General features: G+C 52.0%; 1 protein-coding gene across 1 annotated transcript in view; it reads left to right on the plus strand.

The window, feature by feature from the left end:
• CHCHD6 (coiled-coil-helix-coiled-coil-helix domain containing 6) overlaps window positions 1-23,054 on the plus strand; it is a gene marked incomplete at its 3' end in the record, with an annotated part of 379,195 nt that extends 356,141 nt beyond the window's left edge. Inside the window, exon 7 of the mRNA XM_004702467.2 lies at window positions 23,009-23,054. Coding sequence (XP_004702524.2) covers window positions 23,009-23,054 — 46 coding nt within the window. The remainder of the gene's footprint in view (window positions 1-23,008) is intronic.
• Window positions 23,055-23,056: the final 2 nt, after the last annotated feature.

Raw genomic sequence — 23,056 nt, forward strand, 5'->3', positions numbered from 1 at the left:
AAAAAAAGAAAGGATCGTTTGACCCCCAAAGGGGTTGCGACCCACAGGTCGAGAACCGCTGCCTGAGTTGCTTACAATTTACTGGATGTGCTCCATCGTCTCTTCTTCCTTTACAAAAGTAGGGTCCTCATCTGATACAGAGATTCGGCACCTCTAAAACGGTGCAGTCCATTGTGTATCTACATTTCCCACCCAGCCCTTCCATTCAACAACAATTAAATACGACTTCGTCCTTATTCCAGCTGCCACCCCAGTAACACCTCTTTATACCCTCTGGCCCAGGATCTATCCCGAGATGTGTTGTGTTTGTCATCATGTGCCATCAGCCTCCTTTAATGCGGAGTCATTCCTTAATCTCCCCTTGTCTCTTAGGACTCTGGTGCTCTCCGATCTCTCCACCCAGCAGCCGTTCAGTCTATAAGGTGACCCTTAAACTTGGTCAACCTATGTCTCCTCATGACCAGGCTCAAGCTGGGCCTCCTTGGCATGAAGCCCCCAGAACTGGTGCTGTGCTTCTCCCAGTGCCTCACCCCAGACTCCTCTACCAGGATGTTGACCTTGACCCTGGTCACATTGGTATCAATACGTTCTCTCCACTGTAAAGACTGCATTCCCCCTTTCGATTGGTGTTTTGTGGGATATCTCCAATATCATGCTAATAACTTCCTTAGCCTTCCTCCCAGCCTCCTTCATGTCTCCTGATGCCTCACACCTGCATCTGCCATCAGTGATTGTCAAGCGGTAACTCTTTCCGTCCCTGCTTACACGTTTATCAGTTGACATTCTGAGGCAGAGTTCCCCTGTCTCTCCCATTCCTTGAGGTCATCACTGATTTGTTCAGGCTAGTAAAAAATCATGGGGCTACCATACGCATATAGCACTCTCATCATTTTGTTGGGCAAAATGCCCTAGGGTGTCACCCTAACACGGTTTCTTCTGGCATCCTTTTGACATATCTCTTCATTCCAGGAGCACGCCTTTTCTTCCTGGCGTAGGACGTTCGGGATTCTGTTGTTCTTTCTCTGTACCGGCCCTGGTTCCTTTTGTTGGAGAACAGTATGAGAAACCGAAGTCTGATGCTCTATCAGTGTGCACTCAGGAGCTCCAGAGGAGTCTCTCCTGAGCCCTGGTGCCACTGTGGGATACAAGCTGGACTACTGACCACAAAGTTGGCAGTTCAAACCCACTAGCTGCTTCTCAGGAGAAAGATGAAGTTGCCTGTCCCTGTGATGATTTACAAGTCTCAGGGACCGTGTGAGATAGTTCATTGTGCCAGCCTGGCCGATGAACACGGGTGGGATTAACTGAAGGGCAGAGAGATAAATGGCTTGGTGAGCCTCGCCTTTCTTGTCTCTTGCTCTGTGATCATCGGACCAGTGTGCGGCTGCCTTGCTTGTTCTGTGCCTCAATTTAAAGGCTACACTACCTGTGGGACGCCTAGCCTGTGGACTGTGTCGCTGTAAGTTGAAGTCCCTTTAAGAGACCGCTGGAGCTGGGGACTGGCAGTTGGTGACCTGGCTGGCAGTTGGTGACCTGCCTTCTGATTGGCTGCTGTGCTGACATAGCCTAGCTCTCTCTATAAATAGAGGAAGATCTGGCAGCAGATTGGACTGGAAGGACTGCTAGTCTCTCACTTGTCTCTCACGGCAGTGAGTTGAATTGAGCCATTTGTAGTGCTTTATAATTTAACTGTTTCTTTCTTGTATTATATAGTTAACTGTATATGATTTAACAGTTCATTCCTTGTTATATATCTAGTTATCTTTATAAATATATTAAATTACCAGCAATTTGGTTTTGTCTCTAGAGAACCCTGTCTAACACACCGTGTAAGGTTGCGATGAGTCGGAATAGACTGGATGGTAATGGGAAGGTCCCTGTATCTAGATCAGGGTCCTCAAACTTTTTAAACAGGGGGCCAGGTCACTGCCCCTCAGACCATTGGAGGGCCGGACCGTAGTTTAAAAAATATATATGAACAAGTTCCTATGCACACTGGACGAGTCGGCTGCTAAGCAGGACAGGCAGCGGCGGCAAAAACATCCGGCGGACCGGATGAATGTCCTCGGCAGGCCACCTGTGGCCCGCGGGCTGTAGTTTGAGGACCCCTGATCTAGATGTTCTAAGTGAGTAGAACTAGGAAGTTTGTGTGTACGCACAAACAGACATATCTCTACACATATCCTTATGTGCATTTCCATATCTCTTGCTGTATGTTTTTTAAAAAAATCCGTGGAGGTCATATTGATACTTCCAATTCAACATCTCACATATTTAGAAATCCTTCAGGGAGCTAGGAAACTGGCTCCAGTGCTATTCAAGAAATATACCCATTTGCTCCGTGGAACCAGCTTCTCAATCATTCTGGCTGCCTTTTTACCAGCTACCTTCCTTCCTCCACCCCCCACCTGGCACTGCCTCAGCTGTCAGACCCTCCCCTGGGCCCGGCCCACCCTATCCCACTTCCCCACATGCCAGGGGCCAGCTTGGCCTCACTGCAAGGGGAAAGGAAGATAGGAAGGAACCGCTTTCACCATTTGTTTTTGAAAGTAGTCCTAGTGTTGTGCCTTGAGTTGATGGGAGTGAGAAAATCTAGACATAGCCTTGTTCTTGTCATTACGTAGCTGTGGTTTAACAAGTTGCTTCCGCTTTCTGAGCTTATTTTCTTCCCCTGGGGTCAGGCCATGTCAATAGCCTTGCCCAGCTCCTGCCACCTTCCCCCACACTGATGATCAAACTTCGAGAAAGTGGCTCTGGTCCTAGCTAGACAGGGATGAGAGGGTACAGAGATCACGCGATGGCTCCCCCCTCATCCTTGATGGTGACTTGTTGGTGCAGGAAGAGGAGGAACTAAGCGGGATCTACTGTGGTGTTCCCAGCAATGTGGGGAAGTTGTGCTGTCATCTTGTGACTGGAGGGCCACCTCATCTGTCGGGCTTTCCCAGTTGTAGCATGAGCCCAAATGGGTGGGTATTCCCAGCTACATGAGTTCTGTTGGCTCCTTTGTCCGTTTGTACTGCAGCCTGGTCCAGCTCAATCCACCCTCACAATGAAGGGGAGGGACAGGCAGACTAGAATTTCAGGCTCTTGATAAGATGACCCCTGATTTATTCAAGAGGAGGCTGGTGCGATTTTTCATGCAGTTCTGTGTTTCTGAGTCTCCTCGCTGGAGATCCACGAGGAAGGGGAGGACAAAGGAGGAGGGCCTATCCGAGCACCCGCTCCAGCCCCGTGCTCGTCTCTGTTCAAAGGGACTGTGTGTAAATTTGAGTTGATAAAATCATTTTACAATTTAAAACCCAGTGAATGAAAGCGCTGCTGAGGATGGGCGAAAGAGATCCGGTTAGAAATTGCCCTTGACCTTAGGGTTAGGTTGTGGCATCCTGATGGGGACCTGGGGCTGGGCAGAGCTGCAGGAGGAGTTCTTGTCAGTAGTGGGAGGCAGTTTGAGGGCGGCCCCAAGTAAGAAGCAGAGGCAGTCGCAGTGGTGCCACAAAAGAGGCTGTGTTCTGGACACGGAGGGGCTTCCAGGATGTCCCCAAGTCTAGGTCCCGAGTCTGGGCCTGGAAGGAGCCCATAACAAGCAGGCGCCGAGGAGCGCGCTGGGGAGTTTGGAATATGAAGGACTCAAAACTTGGGTTTGGTTTTCTCGGTGCTGAGGGGACACAGGAAGCCAGAGTGTGCAAGGGATGGATGAGAGGACCGCTCACCGGGGAGGGCTCGAGCGGAACAGACGTGGCTCCAGCTGTGCTTCGGCCCTGCTGCCCATTTGAGCCGCTGTCTTTGGGGTTTTTGTTCTCGGCTCACCAACTGAGTCTGGGGTTCCTTCTCCTCTCCCTGCCCCATGCCTCTTGTGGGATGCCGAATTTCTCCAGAGAGCTCCCAAAACGCCACCCGGCCTGCCTTGCAGGCAGGCCTCTGTGACTCCTGTGTTTAGGGCATTACCGTCTTCGACTCTGGCTCTTCTGGTGCTTGGAGCACAGCCTGGGACTGGCCAGACGTGGATGGGCAGGTAGGGGGCGTATGTAGCCTGGAAGGACACTCCTGAGCGCATGCTCTCTCCTCTGTCCATCCAGCAGGCAGTTATTGAGTTATTGAGCCCCTGCTGCTACCAAAGTCTCCCGGAGCCACGCGGGTCCCATCTTGGGATGGGGTGGAAAGTGGGCCAGGGCCCTGATGGGACTCCACTGGACGCCTCGGGAGCACGAGGATGCATTGCAGAGAGTGGGTCGTACGGCACGGGTCAGAAAGTGAGGGGGCCGCTAGCAGCCGGAAACGAATGAGCTCAGCCTGCGGGGGAAGGTGGAAAAGACTGCACGGCCTCGCTCAGAGCAGTTGCAGCTTTTAAAGAGGCACTGGAGGAGCCACCTGGCCCGGGCCCTCCGATTCAGCTCCCAGGCCTAGCCACGCAGGTGTGTGCTCCATGGATTGGATGGGCTCCCCAAATACATAAGCCTCAGATAACTCAGTCCATTGATTTACTGAACAGCCACTTCACATTCAGTATGTTGAAAAGGCAAACAGCGTTGTAGAAATGGGGTCCCACCCTTGTACGGTAGTCAACACACGCGTCCAGCCTGCCCTGGTTCCGATAGGGTAGTAGTCAGCATCAGGACCCATGGAAACACCGCTCTCCCACTCCCCAGGCAATAGAGCTGTGACCTTTCGGACGCAGAATGAATGTTTCTCTCCAGTCCCACCAGTCACAAGGGACCCAGGGAAGAGCCACAAGTGTAAGCATTCCCCTGGCAGGGTCACATGTGGTAACTTGGAAAGGGACCAGGGAGGAGACTGACCAGAGAAGGAAGGGTGTAGGAGCAAGGGTGTAGCCCACAGAAATATGGGCAGCACTGAGAGGAGGCCTGGAGCTTCCTCCTGCCCACAGCGACTGGGTGCCTGCCATGTGCAGCACTGATCGGTGGTAGGAGTGAGTCTGGGGTAGGGAGTTTCCAGGCCAGAGAAACCACCCAATGTGCCACAGACCACCACCTTCAGAGGGGTCTAGTTGCCTCCCACCCATCTCTGTGACCACGGCACCTGGTAGGTAGAGTGTCCTCTCAAAAGGCCAGCAGGCTGGCTTGTTAGGCCAACTCATGGCCACGCCACATCGGCAGGAGGAAATGTGTGGGTTCAGGAGACAGTCATAAGGGCCTCCGTGACAAAGCAGGAAACCCGAGTGAAGAAGCTTTGAGAGACGGTGCAGGGAAGCAGGAGCCAGCTGTGAAGGGCTTAGTCTTCCAGGGAAAGGGAACTTGATTCTATCAAACAGGGCTAAAGAAAAAAAAAAAAAAGCAAAGGATTCGAAACTCAGGAGCAGCCTACAGTCCAATTATTTTTAGTCATATTGGTGGCAGAGTCGAGGACAGATCGGAGGGAGTCGAGGGACCATTATTAGTAAGCTATTGTAGAATCCAGCTCCAAGAGGATGGGATTCCGAATTAGGGCAAGAGAGACTGAGAAGTTCGAACAGATTCCCAAGAGATTTCATAGCCAAATCAATGGGATTCTGCCTTCCGTGTGTCCCCTGTGCGGGTCTTCCCAGATTTGGGACCTTCCCTGCCCTGTGCCTCCTTCCACAGCATTGGTTGTGTTTGTGATTCTACCGATGCAGCGTGTGGCTTCCTTCCACGGCCTGACATTTTGTGAGGGCCAGGCAGGCCCTGGTGTGGCTCACTGTGGCGCCTGCTTCTGTCCCGCTGCCTGGCTCACAGTGAGTGTTCACAGACCACAGGAGGAAAGGCCCTGGGGGCTGGGCGAGCAGAGGACTGGGGCAGGATAGCAGCCAGTAGGTTGAGGGGCACCGAAGCATCGAGTGTTAGACCGGAGGCCTCCAGGGAGAAGAAGCAGGGGACGCACTATGACTTCTGGGTGGGGTCACACAGGATTGAGAGACTAGTTGAGCCATTGGAAGGGATCCAAACATAAAGGTCTGGGGAGCCGACTTGGAAGACCCGGAGTAGGGGTGCTGCTGGTGCTCAGAAGCTTGGAGTGGAAGCTACTGGAACCCTTGAGGAGGTCTGAGAAGATCCCCCCAACCATCACCATCTGGAGGAAAGCAGGAGTTTCTTGTGAGCTTGGAAGCCGCTCCTGGTCTCATGTACAGGCACACCAGCCTCTACCCCTGCACCGGAAATGACACGGGTCCTGTCCAGCCCCCACTCCCACAGGCCCGTTCTAACCCAGAACTGCACAGGGCCTGGGAACCAGGGCGGGTCCAGGCCTGCCGCCAACTGTAATTTGTTAAGGTGAATCTAGCCACATTTCCTTTTGGTTAGATTGGGGTCTTCTTTCATGGACACAAACCGGGAAAGATCCTGGATGGTTTTTGTATGGGGGGTGTCTGGGTCAGTCAGCTATGACCTGGACCCCAGTTTCCACAAGCACCTCCTCTCTGGAAGCTAGGTGCCACCAACTGGGTTCGAGGGCCCCAGGCTCCCTTCTCCGCCTACCCCCCAGGACTTTTCTGAGGTGGCATCACCCACCATCATCCTGGACTGTAAAGAAGAGCAGCCTGGGCATCCCAAGAAGGGGGCGGCTTTCCTGGGACTCTCCAGGATGGGTGAACAGTACACACAGAACAAATCCGCTGTAGCATCCTGAGCACCCGAGCCCCTCCCTCTGGGGTGTCCCAGCTGTCTATGGGCATCTCAGCTTCCCCTCATATAGATGGACATAGGATCTAGCCTTAGTCACTCGACTGTGTGTCCTGTCACAGCCAATGCTGTTGTGTGCCTGTCTGGGAATCCAGCCTGGCCCTTCCTCCCTTGGATCCAGAGGTTTTGGCCTATATAACTGGGCAGGTGTGGCCGTTACCTAATCTCCTGTCAACTTAAAAAGGGGTGGAGTCTAGCCTGTCACTCAGGCCATAGCCAATGAGGCCTCTGTGTGGGCATGGCCTTCTCCTGAGGATTCTAGGAACTCCTGTCTTCCTCCCTGGAGGCGGGAGACACTCTCTCTCTGCTTCGTCTCCCTGAGAGACATTCCTGTTGACAAGCCACGTGGAGCTAGGCTGATGGCAGCTGGAGCCCTGGAGGTGGACGAGCCACATGGAGACCCATGCCAGTGCAGAGATGCTTCCACCACCACTGGATCCACAAGACTTTCCACCCACTGGCCTGTGATCTTCCTGCATTTGGCATGATTGCATGGCTGCATGAATATGAAGAAGAGTTTATAGACTCGTGTCAGGCAGATTGGCTGATATCAGACTTGTGAACTTGATCTGGGCTGGAATATTTTCTTAATCTACAATCATTCTTTAATATGAAGTTCTTTCTTATACACACACGAGTATCCTGGATTTGTGTCTCTAGTCCACCCAGACTAACACAGCAGGTACTCACCATCCCTTGCTGTAGGCCTGGGTGCTCTTCTTTGTTGGGATGGGCGTTCTTACACCTTGGGGGCAGCAGCTAGAGGTGAGAAGGCTGTGGTCTGGGAGCTAGAAGAGGTGTCGAGGTGCAGGAAAGGTCGCGAAGAGCTGCAGCATTCGCTGCACTGAGGATGGCACCAAGGTGCCACCAAGCGTGAGAGTGGCACCAGGTGTGGCCCTGAGGCCACATATAGCAGCAGGCCTGCCTCTGCCCTTGGGCCTTCAGGCTGTGGAGAGAGCACTGATTCCACCACAGGGCTTGGGGGGGGCGGGGCAAGTGCCCTCAGGGGTACTCAACAAGTATTTGTGCCCAGCGCGAATGGAGTAAAGCGTTTCTCAGAGCAATGGCAGTCTTTAGTCGGCCACAGCAGAGTTTCACCCTTGAGATGGGTCCGTGCCCAGAGAGTAGGTCACGGGGACAGGCAGCTAGTATTGCGCAAACAAGAAAAGAATCATGCCGAGGAGCTGGGTCAGGGTGGTGATTCAGAGCCAGCATCGTGCTGAGGTGCTGGGAACCAGGCTGGTCAGCACAGCTCCTCAGGACTGGGAGTTCGCAGCTTGGAATCTGCATCCCCACCGCCCCCCCCTCGATTTGGAGAAGCCAGTAGAATCAGAGATCACAAGAAGGTGGCTTGGGGGCGGGGGTCCAGGTGAAGAAGGAAGGCAGGGACTCAGGAGTGATGGGAAGTGCCCAGAAGATGCCTAGGACAACCAGGAAGGGGGTGGGGGTGGGGTGGGGGGAGAAGTAGCCACCTCAAGTCTGTGGAATCCTGGGAAGTCCTGGGGCCTTCAAGGAATGATTCACTCCGGACAGTAATGGAGAGTTACAGTGTCTTGCCTGGGTTCAGGATGGGGGGGGCGGGGTGAGCATTTGAAAGCTGTAAGAGCATGCTCCCCCATTGTCTCCTACAGCCGAAGCAGTCTTTCATGCCCTATTGTCTGAGCCTGGTCCACTGTCCCCAGAGACCGCTGATGCCGGGTGGCCACTGGGGGCGTGGGGGGGGGCATCTCTTATGAGCAGAGAGAGGCCCAGGAACTTCTCTGGAGGGCACTGCCCTGACCTCTCCAGCCCCGTGTGTTCAGCAGAGTCACCATGACTGTACCCTCTTATTAACCGTCAAAGATGACTGTTTCCTTCCTCAGCTCCAAAGGCCAGACCATGCCAACGCCATGTCCATCTGCATGTGCACTTGGAGGAGTTCTTAGATGAGTCCCCATCCTTTTAGTTTAACAAAAGAACTGTGATGGGAATGTGTGTGTGTGTGTGTGTGTGTGTGTGAGTGTGTGTAAGAGAAAGAGAATTGATTGCAGTCCCAGAAAAGACCCTGTCGTAAGGCAGCCTCTCCTTCATTGAATAAGTGGTAGCCAGGGGCCAATTTGTGTTTCATTTCCTCTTGGGAACAAGAGTGTTTCCTGAGCACTCAGTACAAGTGCCATCTCCCTAGTCTGTGTCGCTCAGAATAGCTGACTTCCCTGCCTAACGGGTCAGGGACAGCTGGAAGCCAGCGGCTAGCGATCCTGCGAGACACGCGAATCGATGGTGGGATCTTCAGGCTCGGCTTAACCAGGCTGACTGGCATTTCATCAATAGCAGCCAGTTAACCAGTCCTTCGTAACCAGCTGTTCTCAGTGGCAGCCCAGCCTTCATCCCAAGTTAAAGCAAACCCTCCCCCGGGCAGCAAGATTGGCCCTGACGAAGATGGATGTCTAATTCACTTGGAATCTCCTTACTGCTGCCTGTAATAAAAAGCTTGCTCCGTCTAGCCCCCCCACCCCCACCCCTGCTGAAATTTCTCTGAAATTAAATATCAGGAGGATATATAATAGCCCAATTCCACACCAGGCCAATATTATCAGATTGATGTCAGCAGTGATAATAGAAGAAGGATAAGTTGATGAGATTTCATTTATTCAATAAAGTAGAGCGTCCACAGTGGATTTGGGAATGCGCTTGTGGAAAGGCATTGTGCACACTCGGCTATAGAAGTGAGTCTGAGGGAGAAGCTAGATACCTGGGCTTCACAGGGGGGTCCCCTGGGTGGGATTGACTAGGCCCCGCTGGCATGGGGCCCACACAGGCCAGGCAGAGATTCTGGGCCCCGTCTGGCCCCAGGCCTCACAGCGTGCTCTCTTTGGGCCTTCCCGGCCACTCTGCCCTTTGCATCGGTTTCAGATGGCCATTAGTTCACCAAGCTTCCCTTTCTCCTCCCGCTGCTCTGCATCCTGGCCTGATCATGTGGGCCTCACGGATCCTCCTTCCTGCCCCCACCCCCACCCCTGCATTTATCACTGCTCGCTCTAGCACCACTGAGAGTCTGGGGACAGAACGGTGGCCTGGACAAGTCTTACATATACTCTGGGTTGTTTTCTCTCTGGAATCGGCAAATCTCTCCTCTTAAGGCAATGTGGCGATAGTGACCACGTAGAGAGTGAGGGTCTGTGAAACAAAACACACCAGCCTCTTACCCCGGCTCCATCGTACTCATCCAAAGCGGTGGCTTTGGAAAAGTCACGTAGCATCTCTGAGCATCAGCATCCCCATCTGTAGAGTTGGGGGACACGGATGTCTAGCTCACACAGCTGCTGTGGCAAGTGTATCTGCTTGCCTCTCCAGTTACCATGCTGTTCAACCATTATCTCCCACCAAACGTTCTTGTCTGCCTGTACTCTTAAAGACACTCTCGGCAGTAGGTCCTTGGCATGTATTGGTCCTCAGAATAGCCACAACCACAGGTCTGCTCCAGGTAGCGTCTCAGAGGAGATGGGGTTTGCTACCACTGCTGCTTACTGACGTGGACACGTGCCCCTCACCACTTCTCTTCCCAAAGCCTGATCTCCACCCCAAACCTTTCCCACCAGGGAAGGCTTCCCGGGGTGGGGGTGGGGGCCCAAGGAAATAGCTGTGGATACTTGACATTACAGCTCTTCTGCTCCTCCTGCGGACAAAAGAGGCAGTTGGAGACCCTCAGCTTATCTGTGAGCTTGTGCCTCACTGCGGGTGGAAGGATTAGAGGATGGTATGCAAACCCCTCACCAGAGGGCAGACACTTAGTGACATGGTACTAACTGGTGGAGCTGGTAGGCACCGGGCCTGCCAGCACATCTGAGAAAGTACTCCCACCCTCGATTAGAAACATTGCTATTAATCCAATAGCCTCCTAGAAACGTCTGTCCATCCATTACTGCCAACCCTGCCTTCTGTCTGTACAATGGGCCCACTCTCTTCCCTATATGATCACTTTCATACGGGCTGAGGTTTTTCTTAGACTCCCCTTGGCCCCCAACCTCATCACGGTGTCTTTTCCAAGCAACAGTTTTGGTTGCAAGTGGCGGAGACCCAACCCAGTCTAATGGAAGGCAAAATTGGGCATGTTAGCTTACATACAGGACAGCAAAGAACGGTTCTTAGCTTTGACTCTAGACGCTCAACTGGCATGAGAGATGTGTGTGCTCCGGGAGGTCCAATTGTATGTCTTCCCCCAGTTTCCAAAAAGATACTTCCCTGAAGGGTCATCTTTTCAGCCCACTGGTTTTCCCCGGGCCCCTGAGGATCTTGGCATGGTGTTGGCCCAACTGGATCCCAAGACTAAACAGCCCCTCAGCATCAGGAAGGCCTGAGCGCCCTGACCCACAGGGGGTGGGAGCCCGGGAAAGAGATGACGCTTGGGCTTCCTGGGAGGCTGCAGACTTTCCTGTTTTCAATTTCCTCATTTGAAGGCTAAGGACACCAGTGACCCCAGGGGCCAAGTGGATGAAATGCCATCCTGCCTGTGTGTGTGACTGAGAAGCTGCTTTATAAAAGGGCGCCCCCTCCCAATATTCCTGGGTGACCGTGCTTCAGGGCCACGTAGCCTGAGCGCTCTGTTCCAGACACAGCTGTCTGCCCACGGTGTGCACAGAGTATGAGGGTGCAGACCTAGGCCCCGCCCACCCAAGGCTCCAAAGCCTGGGAGGAGACAGACAAGCACACAGTGTTGTTTGTACATAAAAGAGCTGTGGAGCTGTGGCTGAAGCCCCAGGGAGGTCACTGCTGTTTGGCTAGAGGATGGAGGGATGGAGATCAGAAAGAAGAAAGGCCAACGGAAGGCTTCCACACGTTGCAGGGTGGGCCCCTCACCCATGACGTGGCAGAGCCCGGCGCCAAGACTCAGCCCTGAAACCTGGCCCTTCTTATCAGCCTGTGAACCCTGGCAGCTGCTGGGTCGCTGAGCTCCTGTCTTTATTTGTAAGACACAGCTCATGATAGTTCCCACCTCCTGAGATGCTCCTGAGGATTAATCATTAACTCAGATCATGCTGAGCCCAGGGCCCAGTGGGTTGTACTCACCCAATAAACGTGTGGGTCGGGTTGTTTCCTTTTGTTTTAAACTAGCTTGGTGTTTTTAGATATCGGTGGCCTCCTTTCTGTTCCAGAAAACTGACTGATCTCCGTGTAGAGGAGGATGGGCTGGAGGGAAGGGAGGGTGTTTGAGGCTGTTGCCATGAGGATGGAGACAAGGAATAGAATGGAGGATGTCCAGGAGATAAAGCTTGGAGACAAGTGCGTGGGGTGTGGTGGGAGTGTATGTGACTTGGGGTCACTGGACTGGCACAGCCCTATGGACGCTGCACGTACAGGAGCAGGGGCAGCACTCCATAGAGCAGTACCGGCTCCGTCGGCTGTCCAGCGGGAGCTGACGGGCAGGGTGGGGCTGGAGCCCTGGAGGTGGTCTGCGTGGATACTCAGAAGAGGGGAGTGCTAGGGGGAGACAGACCCCTGGTATTTTAGGGACAGTGTGATAGGGAAGAGAAGCCAAAAGGCTGTGATTCAGAGGGGAATAAGAGCCAACAATGGTTTGAGTTTGATAGACTCTTTGGAGGCTTGGATGTGTTTTTTGTGGGGAATGGTGAAGGCACAGAGAGCAAGGTAAGAGGAGCGGCGCTCCAGGTGGAGCCAGGACAGGCTTCTCCCTCTAGGTAGTGCAGGTCAAAGCTGGGCCAGGGATGCCCAGATGAAGGAGCTCGAGTGGGGGGCGCAGGCAGGCAGACCCCAGGGCTCTGCAGGGAGTGGAGGTGAGGGAGGGACATGGTGTAACAGGGGAGAAGTTGGAGGGGAGAGCTTGACCCAGGGAGGCAGAAGATCTAGAGGGAACAGAGCGAGAGTATCACTGGGGCCCCCTGGGGAGGGATAGACAGGTCAGCTCTGTGCTGGAGAGGAGATTTGGAGGCAGACAGGCGAGTGGCCAGCGGCCCCTGCAGTCATCCAGGTGAGAGGCCACTTGGGGCAGGGACGGGAGAAAGAACGTAAGTCTTTGAGATAGGTGCAGGGGTGGAGAGGGGCAGGGGCGCTCGTTAGAAGGAAGGAGGATACATGGAAAATGACCCTCAGGTGTCGGATTTGGAGACTGGCAGATTTCACCAAAGGAGGTAACTGGAGAGAAGGCGCAGGTCTGGTGGCTCCCACAGAGGGCTCCGAAGCATCCGAGTGGCCGTCGGATGTGCAGATTCAAGAATCCTGAGGCTTGTTGGCTACGTGGGGCTTGAGCTCCTAGGGTGTTTTGTGGGAATGAGCGTGGGACTGAGGGGAGCAGGAAGTTTGGGATGGCTCTGATGGGATGGCTCAGGGGTCCACCTCACACAGGACAAAACGTGAGCACGGGGTCTGCTGGGAAGGAAAGATGGAGCAGAGGCCAAGACTAAGTTGGGGGTGAAAGAAGGTCCTGGAGGTGGGAGAGCACCCATTGTGTGAGCGATGGGGAGACTGAGGGCCACATCCACAGTGCAGGCCGCCTTTCTCATGTCCCTACCATCCTAGACAGGAATGGGGCTCAAAAAGCAGCCCAGATGGGGGCCAACTCATCTGCACCCTCCCCTCTACCTGGTAGTGCGTGCTGCTGGTTGGCACGGAGGGGGAGCTGTGTGCATTTTGAGTCCTGGTTCATGTTGTTCTTTTTTCTAAGTAGGCTTTGCCATTTTCTCTTGTCGCACGAGCAATGATCACGTTATTTAAAAACCCAGCCAACCCCCCCTGCCATCAAGTCCGTTCCGGCTCACGGGGACCCCATGCTTTCTAGAGTATAACGTCCCCCAAAGGTCTTTCCAGGGCTGCTGACCACCAGGTCTTTCTTCCGCCGCATCACCGGGTAGATCCCAACGGCCAACCTTTCCATCAGTAGTTGAGCACAAACCACTCGTACCAACCAGAATCGGGTAGGGGGCGCACTCGAGGGAAGGGAGTGAGGGATAATGAGCTGCCCAGAGATCACCCCGGTGCTGAAGACATGGGGGCTCCATGCTATTAAATTTTCCAAAGTCTTCCTGCCCATGCGGGTTCTTTAAGGGACCCTTTGGTTTCTGGAGATGCTGAAGGCGCTTCTGTGAGATTAGCAGCTGCGATCTGAGCGGATAAAGCAGTGCAAGCTCAGACATGAGCTCCCTGGGTACCCTGGTCTGTAATGCCCATGCCCCATTCATGAGTGGCTTAGGAGAGGCAGGGAAACGCCGGGCAGGCATCCTCTGCGGTGGTGCAGAGCCTGAGTGCCAGACTGCTGGCAGCCTGTGAGGTGAGGTGGAGTGGTGCCGGCTGTGGTAGTCAATGACAGCTGGCAATGCCAGCCTCCCCACCTGGGCAGCATCTTTCCTCACACCCACCTCTTTGCTCCCTGGGGTTCCCAGAAGCCTCTGCCGATGTGGCTGTTCCCATTACATGCGTGAGGCAAAGGTGGGCCAGCAAGGTGAAATGATGCCATAAGCGTGGCTGCTGAGACCTAAGAGATTCAGACCGCGTGTGGCCTCGGGGGATGCCGGCCCCTCAGGGAGCTGAGCCCACAGAGGACATGCTTGCCCGGGGAACGCCCCCCCAGGTAGGAGGAGAAAACGGATTCCGATCTTGCAGAGTTCCGAGTACACTGTGGATACGTTTATCTGGGTATTTAAAAGGCAACTGGTCTCAAAGCAGACCGTTTCTGAAAGGCGCTGGATTGGGTGCGTCGTCAAACAGTGGCAGCGGGCCACTTGGGGAGTGGCTGTGCTTGGATCAAATGCACCTTTTGAGAGTTGTGGGTGCTCTGTCTTGTCCCTGCAGAGCCTTTTTGGAGACAAAGTGGATAAGATTTCTTCCTGTTGACACTGGCCCATCATTCTCTCTCCCGTTGTTCCTGGGTCATCCGAGGGCATCGCAGCCTTCTCCGTTTCAGTGGTGACACTGGTGTGAGTGGGACAGGTTTCCCATGCCCCAGATTCTCCTGCACTTGGGGCTCAATGCACCGGGCCCTATAAAGAGGGAGAAGGGAGGGATGGAGGGCCAGGCTCTGTCGGGTCATGGGAAAACAAGCAGCTCATTTGCAACCCTGCAAAATATGAGGTGGAGTTAAAGTATTGCTACTCGGGCTTCACCTCATACAATACTGATGTTTAAACATAGGACACAGTGGTCACAGTGGAAGGCGCATTTAGGCTGTCAATTGCAATCTTGGGAGTTCAAACCCACCAGCCACTGTGTGAGAGAAAGGGGAGACTGTCTGTTGCTGTAAAGACTTACAGTCTCAGACACCCTATATAGCCATCCTATGACGCGGAATAGACTCGGTACCAGTGGGCGTGGGTTGCCTGTGATCCATGGATAAGGGCCAATAGTTCACTCAGTAATGTACTTGTCTTAGTCTCCTGAGGGTGCCTTCAAAAGCATGACCCATTCAAAACACAAGCTTTAAAGGGATCTGCTGCTTTACAGGTAGAGAGGTCAGCTCTATCAGTCAAAAGGTTATGGTGAGTGTTTTTTTTTCCGGGGTGGGGGGGTGGGGGGGAATTCCCATGGGGCAATTTTGATGGATTTTTCTTTAAAGTCACAGGGGGTTTTATGAAGATGAGTTAAGAAAATATAAAAGAAAGAAAACCAAAAAAATGTAATAGCAAACTACATTGGTAAGGAAAGGCCAGGAAGCTCAGAAGAAATGTTGCTTTTCTTCCCGTCAGACCATGTGCCGCTCATGCTTTGAGGGCAGCAAGGGCCGCCCCGGAGTTTCGTTGGGAAACCTTACTCCATCCAGCCTCCAGCCCTGATCTTGCCCCACAGACTTCTTTTCATTCCCCAAGCTCAACGACACGCCAGTCGGAGGGTGCCAACACTGGCTTTGGGAGACAGTGGAGTGTGAGGTCTTCAAGGACACAGTAAAGACACAGAAAACCATCTCCAGACATGTGAGACCCAGGGAGGCCACGTTGAGTAACTGCCACTTCCCATTTGATGTTTTGGTTGAAGACAGGTTTCTATGACTGGGTGGCAGTAGATATTAAGCACTCATTGCGAAGTGGGTGAAGGTGCACAAAGCAAATCCACTCAACAATGCGTACACATTTTGTTTCATGTCTGTGATCGCAATTTCTACAATGCCACTGTGTTTCTCATCTATTTTTCCTGACTCTTCAACTCTTCTGAACTTTGGTCCTTGGACAAATAACACCCTTGTGATCTTGAATTTTTGATTGTGCTAAGGCAGTGGTTCTCAACCTTCCTAATGCCACGACCCTCTAATATGGTTCCTCATGTTGTGGTGACCCCCAACCATAAAATTATTTTCATTGCTATGTCGTTTTGCTACTGTTTTGAATTGTCATGTTAATATCTGATATGCAGGATGTATTTTCATTGTTACAAATTGAGCATCATTAAAGCATAGTGATGAATCACAAAAATAATATGTAATTATATATTGTGAAATATTTATTTCTAATGACAAATAAATGAAATGTTGTCTTGAAGCATGGTGTAGCACGGGTAGCAGTCTTCACGCCTGGTGGGCGTGTCTGCATGTGGGCAGACCCACCTGGAGACGGATAGAGGAGTGGTGTCTTGGAATACGTGTTTTCTGATGGTCTTAGGCAACCCCTGTGAAAGGGTCATTCAACCCCCAAAGGGGTCGCGACCCACAGGTTGAGAACTGCTGTTCTAAGAAGTGCTACTTCCATGGTGTTATTGTTCACTGTAAGATAATATAGAGACTGGCTCTTACCTTACATATCAAATGGGTTCGAGAGGGTACAATCTGCAGGAGATAACTTCTATACACAAGGGATAACCAAAGTTAGGGCTCAGGGGTCCCTGCAATATAGACACTCCAGGGCCATGAACTTTATTAGGGGCACGCTTAAATACATTCCCTGCACGTAGCTTGTGATACGTGACAGGTTTCCACAAAGGGACAGTTCACCATGTGAAGGTTTACAAAGAAGCATTAACTCATCAGCCAAGGTATTCAGAGACTGGAGAGAGGACAAGGTTGAGAACATGAAGAAGCTGATAAGTTAGCCGTCCACTGCCTTCTGCAGCTTTAGTCAGAGAACTGGAGGCAAGTGTCCATTTATCTCAGGTGGGGAGACAGGCCAGCCATTGCTTCCTCTGCTCCCATGGTTGAGCCGTCAGCCTTCTCCCGAGGGCCATGAACTGTGAAAGGTGGTGGTCTTGTCCCATTTGCCTAAGGAGTAAACAACTTCCCCACCCTACCCCCCAGTTCATGTTATAGACCTGTCTATCAGTGCTCTGCCATGCTCCCATGAACCTTGGATCCATGGGACCCTGCTGCACCCACCAGCCTGTGATCCCCCGTGCGTCCCATTTCACCTGTCTGCATTGTGGGCCTGCAGCTACGTGAGTCTGAAGAGGGCCCCAGCTAACTTCAGACCCATGAACTTGAATTGGACAAGGCTGAGCTGCTTTCTTGATATAAAATGACTTCTTGATATAAATTGCCTTTTATACATACACGTGTGTCACTGGTTTTGTTTCTGTAGACCACTCAGCCTAACACAGGGGGTGAGTTCAGCTCTAGGCCTAAGGGATTCCAGACGTCTCCCTCAGACCAGGAAGCCCAGTCTTTATGATTTTGAGTTTCGTTGCATGTTTTGATACCGCTCTGCCCAGGATGGTCTAAGGTAATGCTTTCAAAGTAGTGAGTGGGGGGAACCAGGCACCATTGAGTTCTTCTGGTCCCAGGATCATGGAAGCTGAGGTTCACACGATCCTTGAGTCCTTTGGACTAAGTGTTTCCATACGGCTTTGATTTCCCTCACTCTTCTTGGCGCCACATGCTGAGAGACCAGTCGTGGCCCCTTAGATGGCCCTCCCAGGCTTTGAAGACCCAGTAGCTACCCACCAACGGCTGTGTTGTGCCGGTTGACCTGGACGTCCCTTTAGATGATGGTTCTGAGCCCTCCCACCGAACCACTCACCCTTCAAAGTGGTTGACTTTGGCTAAGACCTTTTAAATTTTATTTTTAAAATCTTTTTATTGGTGGCACTTACAACTCTTATAACATTCCACACATCCATTGTATCAAGCATATTTGTACATATGTTGCCATCAGCATTTTCTAAACTTTTACTTTTTATTTGAGCCCTTGGGATCAGGTCCTTTTTTTCCCCCTCACCCGCCCCCCGTGACCCCTTGATAAATTATAAATGATTATTGTCTTCATAGCTGACGCTGACTCCCTTTACCCACGTTTCTGTTGTTCATCCCCCGGGGGAATCTAAGCAGTTTTCAAATAGCTTTGCCCTCTGCGCGCTTCACTGTGTTCAGGGGTATATTTGCCACATGTGTACCTGCAATGGTAGAACTGTCACCTGTTGAACATACCTATATTTAGGGCCAGAGTCATATTCTCCTTCTCAAACCTGTGAGCCTCCCGGTCCATCTATCCACTTGCAGATGGTTGTTCTTACTGTAACTGCAGGTTGTGTACACAGACACAGCACCGACCTCTCCACCTCGTGCCTTCCTTTGCCTCGGTCACTGTTGCCTGACCTCCCCTTTACTGTAGATTGCCTTCGCATGGGTCTACACGCTCGTCCGTGATTTAGCCTCCCCTGCCCTTTGTGTGAAAACCTTCCCTTAGTTTTTTTTTTAATTGTTGTGGTCTCTTATAGTCTCTGTGCTTTGGGGATGGACTCATTTCACTCAGCATCATGGCCTCCAGGTCCATCGTATCAGGAGGGCTTTCACAGATGCATTGTTTTTTGTAATGGTCGACCATTTTATTATCTTTTCCCCAAAACCATTTAATTGGCAGCTGATACAGATGCCATATTGTTTCAGAGTTCGATCACATCTCAAGCAGGATTGCGCAATGGCTACCACATCACTTTGAAAACATGGTCTTCCTCCTTGGCATAAGCTCCCTCTCCCACTGCACCCCCCAGGACTCCTTATTCTACTTGCTGCCTCTGTAGGTTCAACAATCCTGGGTTTCATATACTGAAAAGCAGAAAAACGTGATAAAAATTCAAGAGGGTGACCCCCAATATGAAAAATAAAAAAACCACAGAACATGTTGCAAGCCAGATCAGGCCCAGCATGCATCAGAGATGGGACCAACCGACATGGTTTTAACCTGGATCTTCTCTAATCATCTCTCCAACACACTGGTTTGGGAACCAGTTTCCTCCCATCCCTCTGTTACGGATAGAGGGAAATCACCGGGGGCTAATTTCCTATGTCGGTCCCACTGTCACCCCTACACGGCACGCGGAGCACGCCGGTCTTTATTTGTACCGTAGACTGTGCAGCCATCCCGTTGTTGACGGGCAGTTACTTTGTTTCCATCTTGTTCTTACTGAGGATGTGGCTGCTCTGAACGATGTGTGCGTATATCTGGGGGTGCCGCGGCTATTTCTTGAATACATACCTGGTCGTGGGATTGCAGGATCATCTGCTGTTTCGATTTCCAAATTTTAAAAGAAGCACCAGATTGTTTCCCACTGTGGTTGTGCTATTTTATAATCCCACCAGCAGTGTACAAGAGTTCCAACCTCTCTGTACCCTTGCCGGAAGGTGTTGTTTTCTGGTTTTGTGTTGTGTGTGTGTGTGTTTAGCTTTGCTATCAGTCTGTGGTGAGGCGTTATCTCCTTGTTGTTCTGATTTGCAGCAATGATGTATTTTATCATTTTTACTTTCCCTACCCACTGAAGTATCGGCCTCTGTTGTGCGGCCCCAGAGAGTGAAGCTGGAAAGCCTAGACATCTTGCTCCAAGAGGACATGCCCAGGACTCAAACCCAGGGCTCCTGAATCCCCAAGATCCCGTTCCCCAGATTCCTCTCCTCCGCTTAGGCCAGTGAGCCGCTCACAGTTACAACTCCAGAAGAGCCCTGCCTTGACTGACCCTTGGGTTCCCCTTGAGCGAGTCCTTCCGACAGCAGGTCTCTGTTGAGTGATGCCGCTAGCCCCCGGGACCCCGCCATGGGACAGCTGCCAAGGAGGAGGTCAGCCCCTGAGGGTAGGGAGAAATACTGCTTCATGGCCGTGCAGCGAGGGCCGCGGGTGGAGAGCTTCAGCATGGGCAGGGGTACAGTCGAGAGGAGCAGAAGGGAAGTTGCCGGCGTGTAAGCTTAGCCGTGGAGGTGATAGGGACAGGAGCCAGAGAATTGCCACAGGGACAGGAGTGCGGTGGGAGCCAAGCCGAGAGCCCAACTGCCAGCTTTGGCTCCACCACCGAGAGCCCCGCCAGAGCCTGGTGAGAATATGGAAGGAACAAGTCTGCAGCCTTCCTGAGATGGGGAACCAGAGCTGAAATAAGGAAGAAAGGGAGGGAGGGAGTTGGAGGAGAGGCAGATGACTTAGAGTGTTCCAGACGAGGGAAAGAAGTCAAAACCGTTGCACTGGAAACAGTAAACCCAGCAATAACAGCATCTTGCCTGAGACGCCATGCTGATCCGCAAGGAAAATGATTTCTAAAAGGTCCAGATTAGATGTATCCATGTCGGGAGGGTTTTACATAGATTTCTCTATGTAAAACCTTTTTGACATGGATACGTCCTACAAACATTTAGGGTGGAAAGTGGAGGTATCACACACACACACACACACACACACACACACACACACACCATCCGGTCTATCCCATGCTTGCCTCAGTTGGTTTTCGAACACACCAAACAGCAGCCATGGGAGAAGACGATTCAGTCATGCTTGGAAAAAGTTGACTCTAAGCACCCCATGTGTGTTTCAGGTACAAAGACAAGAGGAAGCTCTTTTCTGGTGGGTTAATGCGGTCAAATACCCATCATGTGTTCTCAGGAGATTCCTCTGGGACCTAGCCCTGCCAATGTGGAACGCAATCAAATTTTTTATCTCGCTAAACAACTTGCAGGTCACCCTGGGGGGGTGGGGGTGGGGCTAGAGGCATTCTTTTGCCCTCCTCTTCCCCGGGAGGGGGTGCTGTCACGTCCGTTCCCTTGAGGTTCACAGCCGCTCCTCCCACCTCCTGGCCTCAAAGAGCACCCCGTGCGTTTGTTCAAGCCCTGGACCATGAAGCTGCCTGATCTCCAACCAGCGAAGTCATCCCACTCCCCTTGTCAGTGATGGAGGGGTGAACGGATGACCGAAGTCTGACCAATGAGAAACTGACGACCTTGGGGTGGTGGGGGGGGGTGGAGGTGGTGGTGGTGGTGGTGGTGGTGGTGGTGGTGGTGGTGGTGGTGGTCGTCGTGGTGGTGGTGGTGGTCGTCGTGGTGGTGGTGGTGGTGTGTGTGTTTCTCCAGCTGATAAAAAGTGACAGCGCAGGGGCCAGCTGCTTTTTGCAGTCCTGAGCTCTGTGGCTTGAGGGGGGACCTGTTTGAAGCTGCCCATCCGTGGCCATCCTGAAAACAAGAGATAGTAGGCTTAGGGATGAGAAAGCAGCACACAAACGCTACAAGAGGGGGGCAGGAGGAGGCCGGTGTGGATGGCAGCGAGGAACAGGTACCGCCATGCGCAGGCGCCCATTTCCAGACTGCTGCTGAGTGAGATCATTAAGGATGGGGCGTCTTACTTCCTAACCCATTGGATCTTCCCTTGTTTAATGTTATTAGCTGATACATTTTGTTTGCCAGAAGATATCTTAAAATAATAACCGGTCTTTGTCTGTTCCAAGCATCTACTCCATGACAGGAAAGGAAAAAATTTTTTTACTAATGTTTCATATAATGCTGAATCAGGTGAATTATTAAACTATAATTCTCCCCCTTTCACCCTCCGAAAAAAAAAAGGCAGAGCTGAGTGGGAACCTGAATCTGTTCTGCAGAATAAAGTTATGCACAGAGCATAATAATGACCGTCTTCATGGCCAAGAAACTTGAGGAGTGATTTCCAACTGCATGTATCATCTTGAAACGCCTGTTAGACGCCCGAAGCCCTGAGCGGTTTCTAACTGTGAAAGACTAGTGGCAGATATCCATGTGGTTCCCTGTTCCGCTGCGAAGGCCCTGTGTGGATGTGGCGTTAAAAACAGTTTCAGAAAAGCGGATCCGTAGAAATGCCGTGACTCAGACCACGTGGGCCACAGATCCTAACTGCACCACTTAGTAGCTGTGCAACCTGGGACTAGATGCTTAGTTTGCCTGGACCTCAGTTTCCTCATCTGTATAGCTGGGCCCCAAACCAAGCTGATTCGGTCTTATGCGGACCCCATGTGTTTCAGAGCAGAACTTGGCTCCATAGGGTTTGGAAGGTGATGACTTCTGGGAAGTAGACTCCTAGGCCTATCTCCCCTGGGTGGCTTCAAACCCCTAATCTTTTGTAAGCACGTTAACATTTGTGCCACCCAAGAACTCTTGGTTTATACAGTGGGATGATCAGTAGCAGATGATAGGAGCAGACGAAGGAGCAGATAAGCATCCACGTACAGTGAGCGTTGTGTGAACTGCTCTGGGGGTGCAAAGGGAAGGAGGGGCCGCGGGAAGTGGAGTCCCAAAAAAGACAAACCACGAAGATTTTCCCAAGGGAGCTTGGGTGTTAACCTCAACTCGAAAGTTTCCCTTTTCTGGTTGCTTGTTTTTGTTTCACATTTCAAGAACTAACTGTGATTACACAACTTACTGTAAAAGCGGTTCAATCGTGGGGCAGTGTGTGTGTGTGTCTGTGTTGGGGGGGTGTTTGTTCTGAAATTGATTGTGGTAATGATTGTACAATTCTTGATATGATTGAGTGACTGAACTATTGAATTGTATGATATGTGTGACATGCCAATAAAAAATGTGGGCGAAAAAAGAGAAAGAACATACTTATCTTTTGGTGGGTTCTGAACTACTTTGATAAAAATAAAAATAGCAAAGTACCCCAAAACAGTCCACTGATTACCTCGGAGGGATACAATTCCCAATAGTTTGCGTTTCTTGCTCAGACATTTCTGTTGTTTTCAGATTGTCCTCATCATCCGTCACCAGCTTGGAAAGCAAAGGGGACAGCCCTGTCAAAAGATATTCCTCTGCACAGTTTAGACACACGCTTGTATAAACACTATGGCAACAGGTACATGAGAACAACATGCACAGACAGTTTGGGGGGAGTACTGAGTGAGCACAGCGAGGCCAGCCAAAGTGGGCGCCATGTCCTCATGGGGCGCCGAGGGAGGGCCTGGGGATCCCCGCCTAAACCCCACCTGCTGGCGCAGGGTCTGGGTGGCAGCATGAAGCCTCTCCATTGTGGTCCTCTCCCGTCTAGAACCCACTCTCTCGTCCAGCAGAGCCCATGAGGGGGTTCTCTCTCTCCTACTATCCTCTCTCACCACACTTGGAAAGGTAGAGGGGCAAGCAGAGGTGGCGAGTGGCCCTTTGCGCAGCTTGCAGCAGTGGTCAGCTGGCCCTGCGCCATCTCTTCAAGGCGGTTTGTGCTGTCTTTCCACAGAGCCCGGCGGTCCGAGCCCGTGTGCTCCTGCTTGCAGGCCCAGATCCT

This window comes from Echinops telfairi, unplaced genomic scaffold (assembly GCF_000313985.2).
Source record: "Echinops telfairi isolate 266 unplaced genomic scaffold, ASM31398v2 ScPeMD7_31;HRSCAF=116, whole genome shotgun sequence".
In the NCBI taxonomy this organism is placed as follows: domain Eukaryota; kingdom Metazoa; phylum Chordata; class Mammalia; order Afrosoricida; family Tenrecidae; genus Echinops; species Echinops telfairi.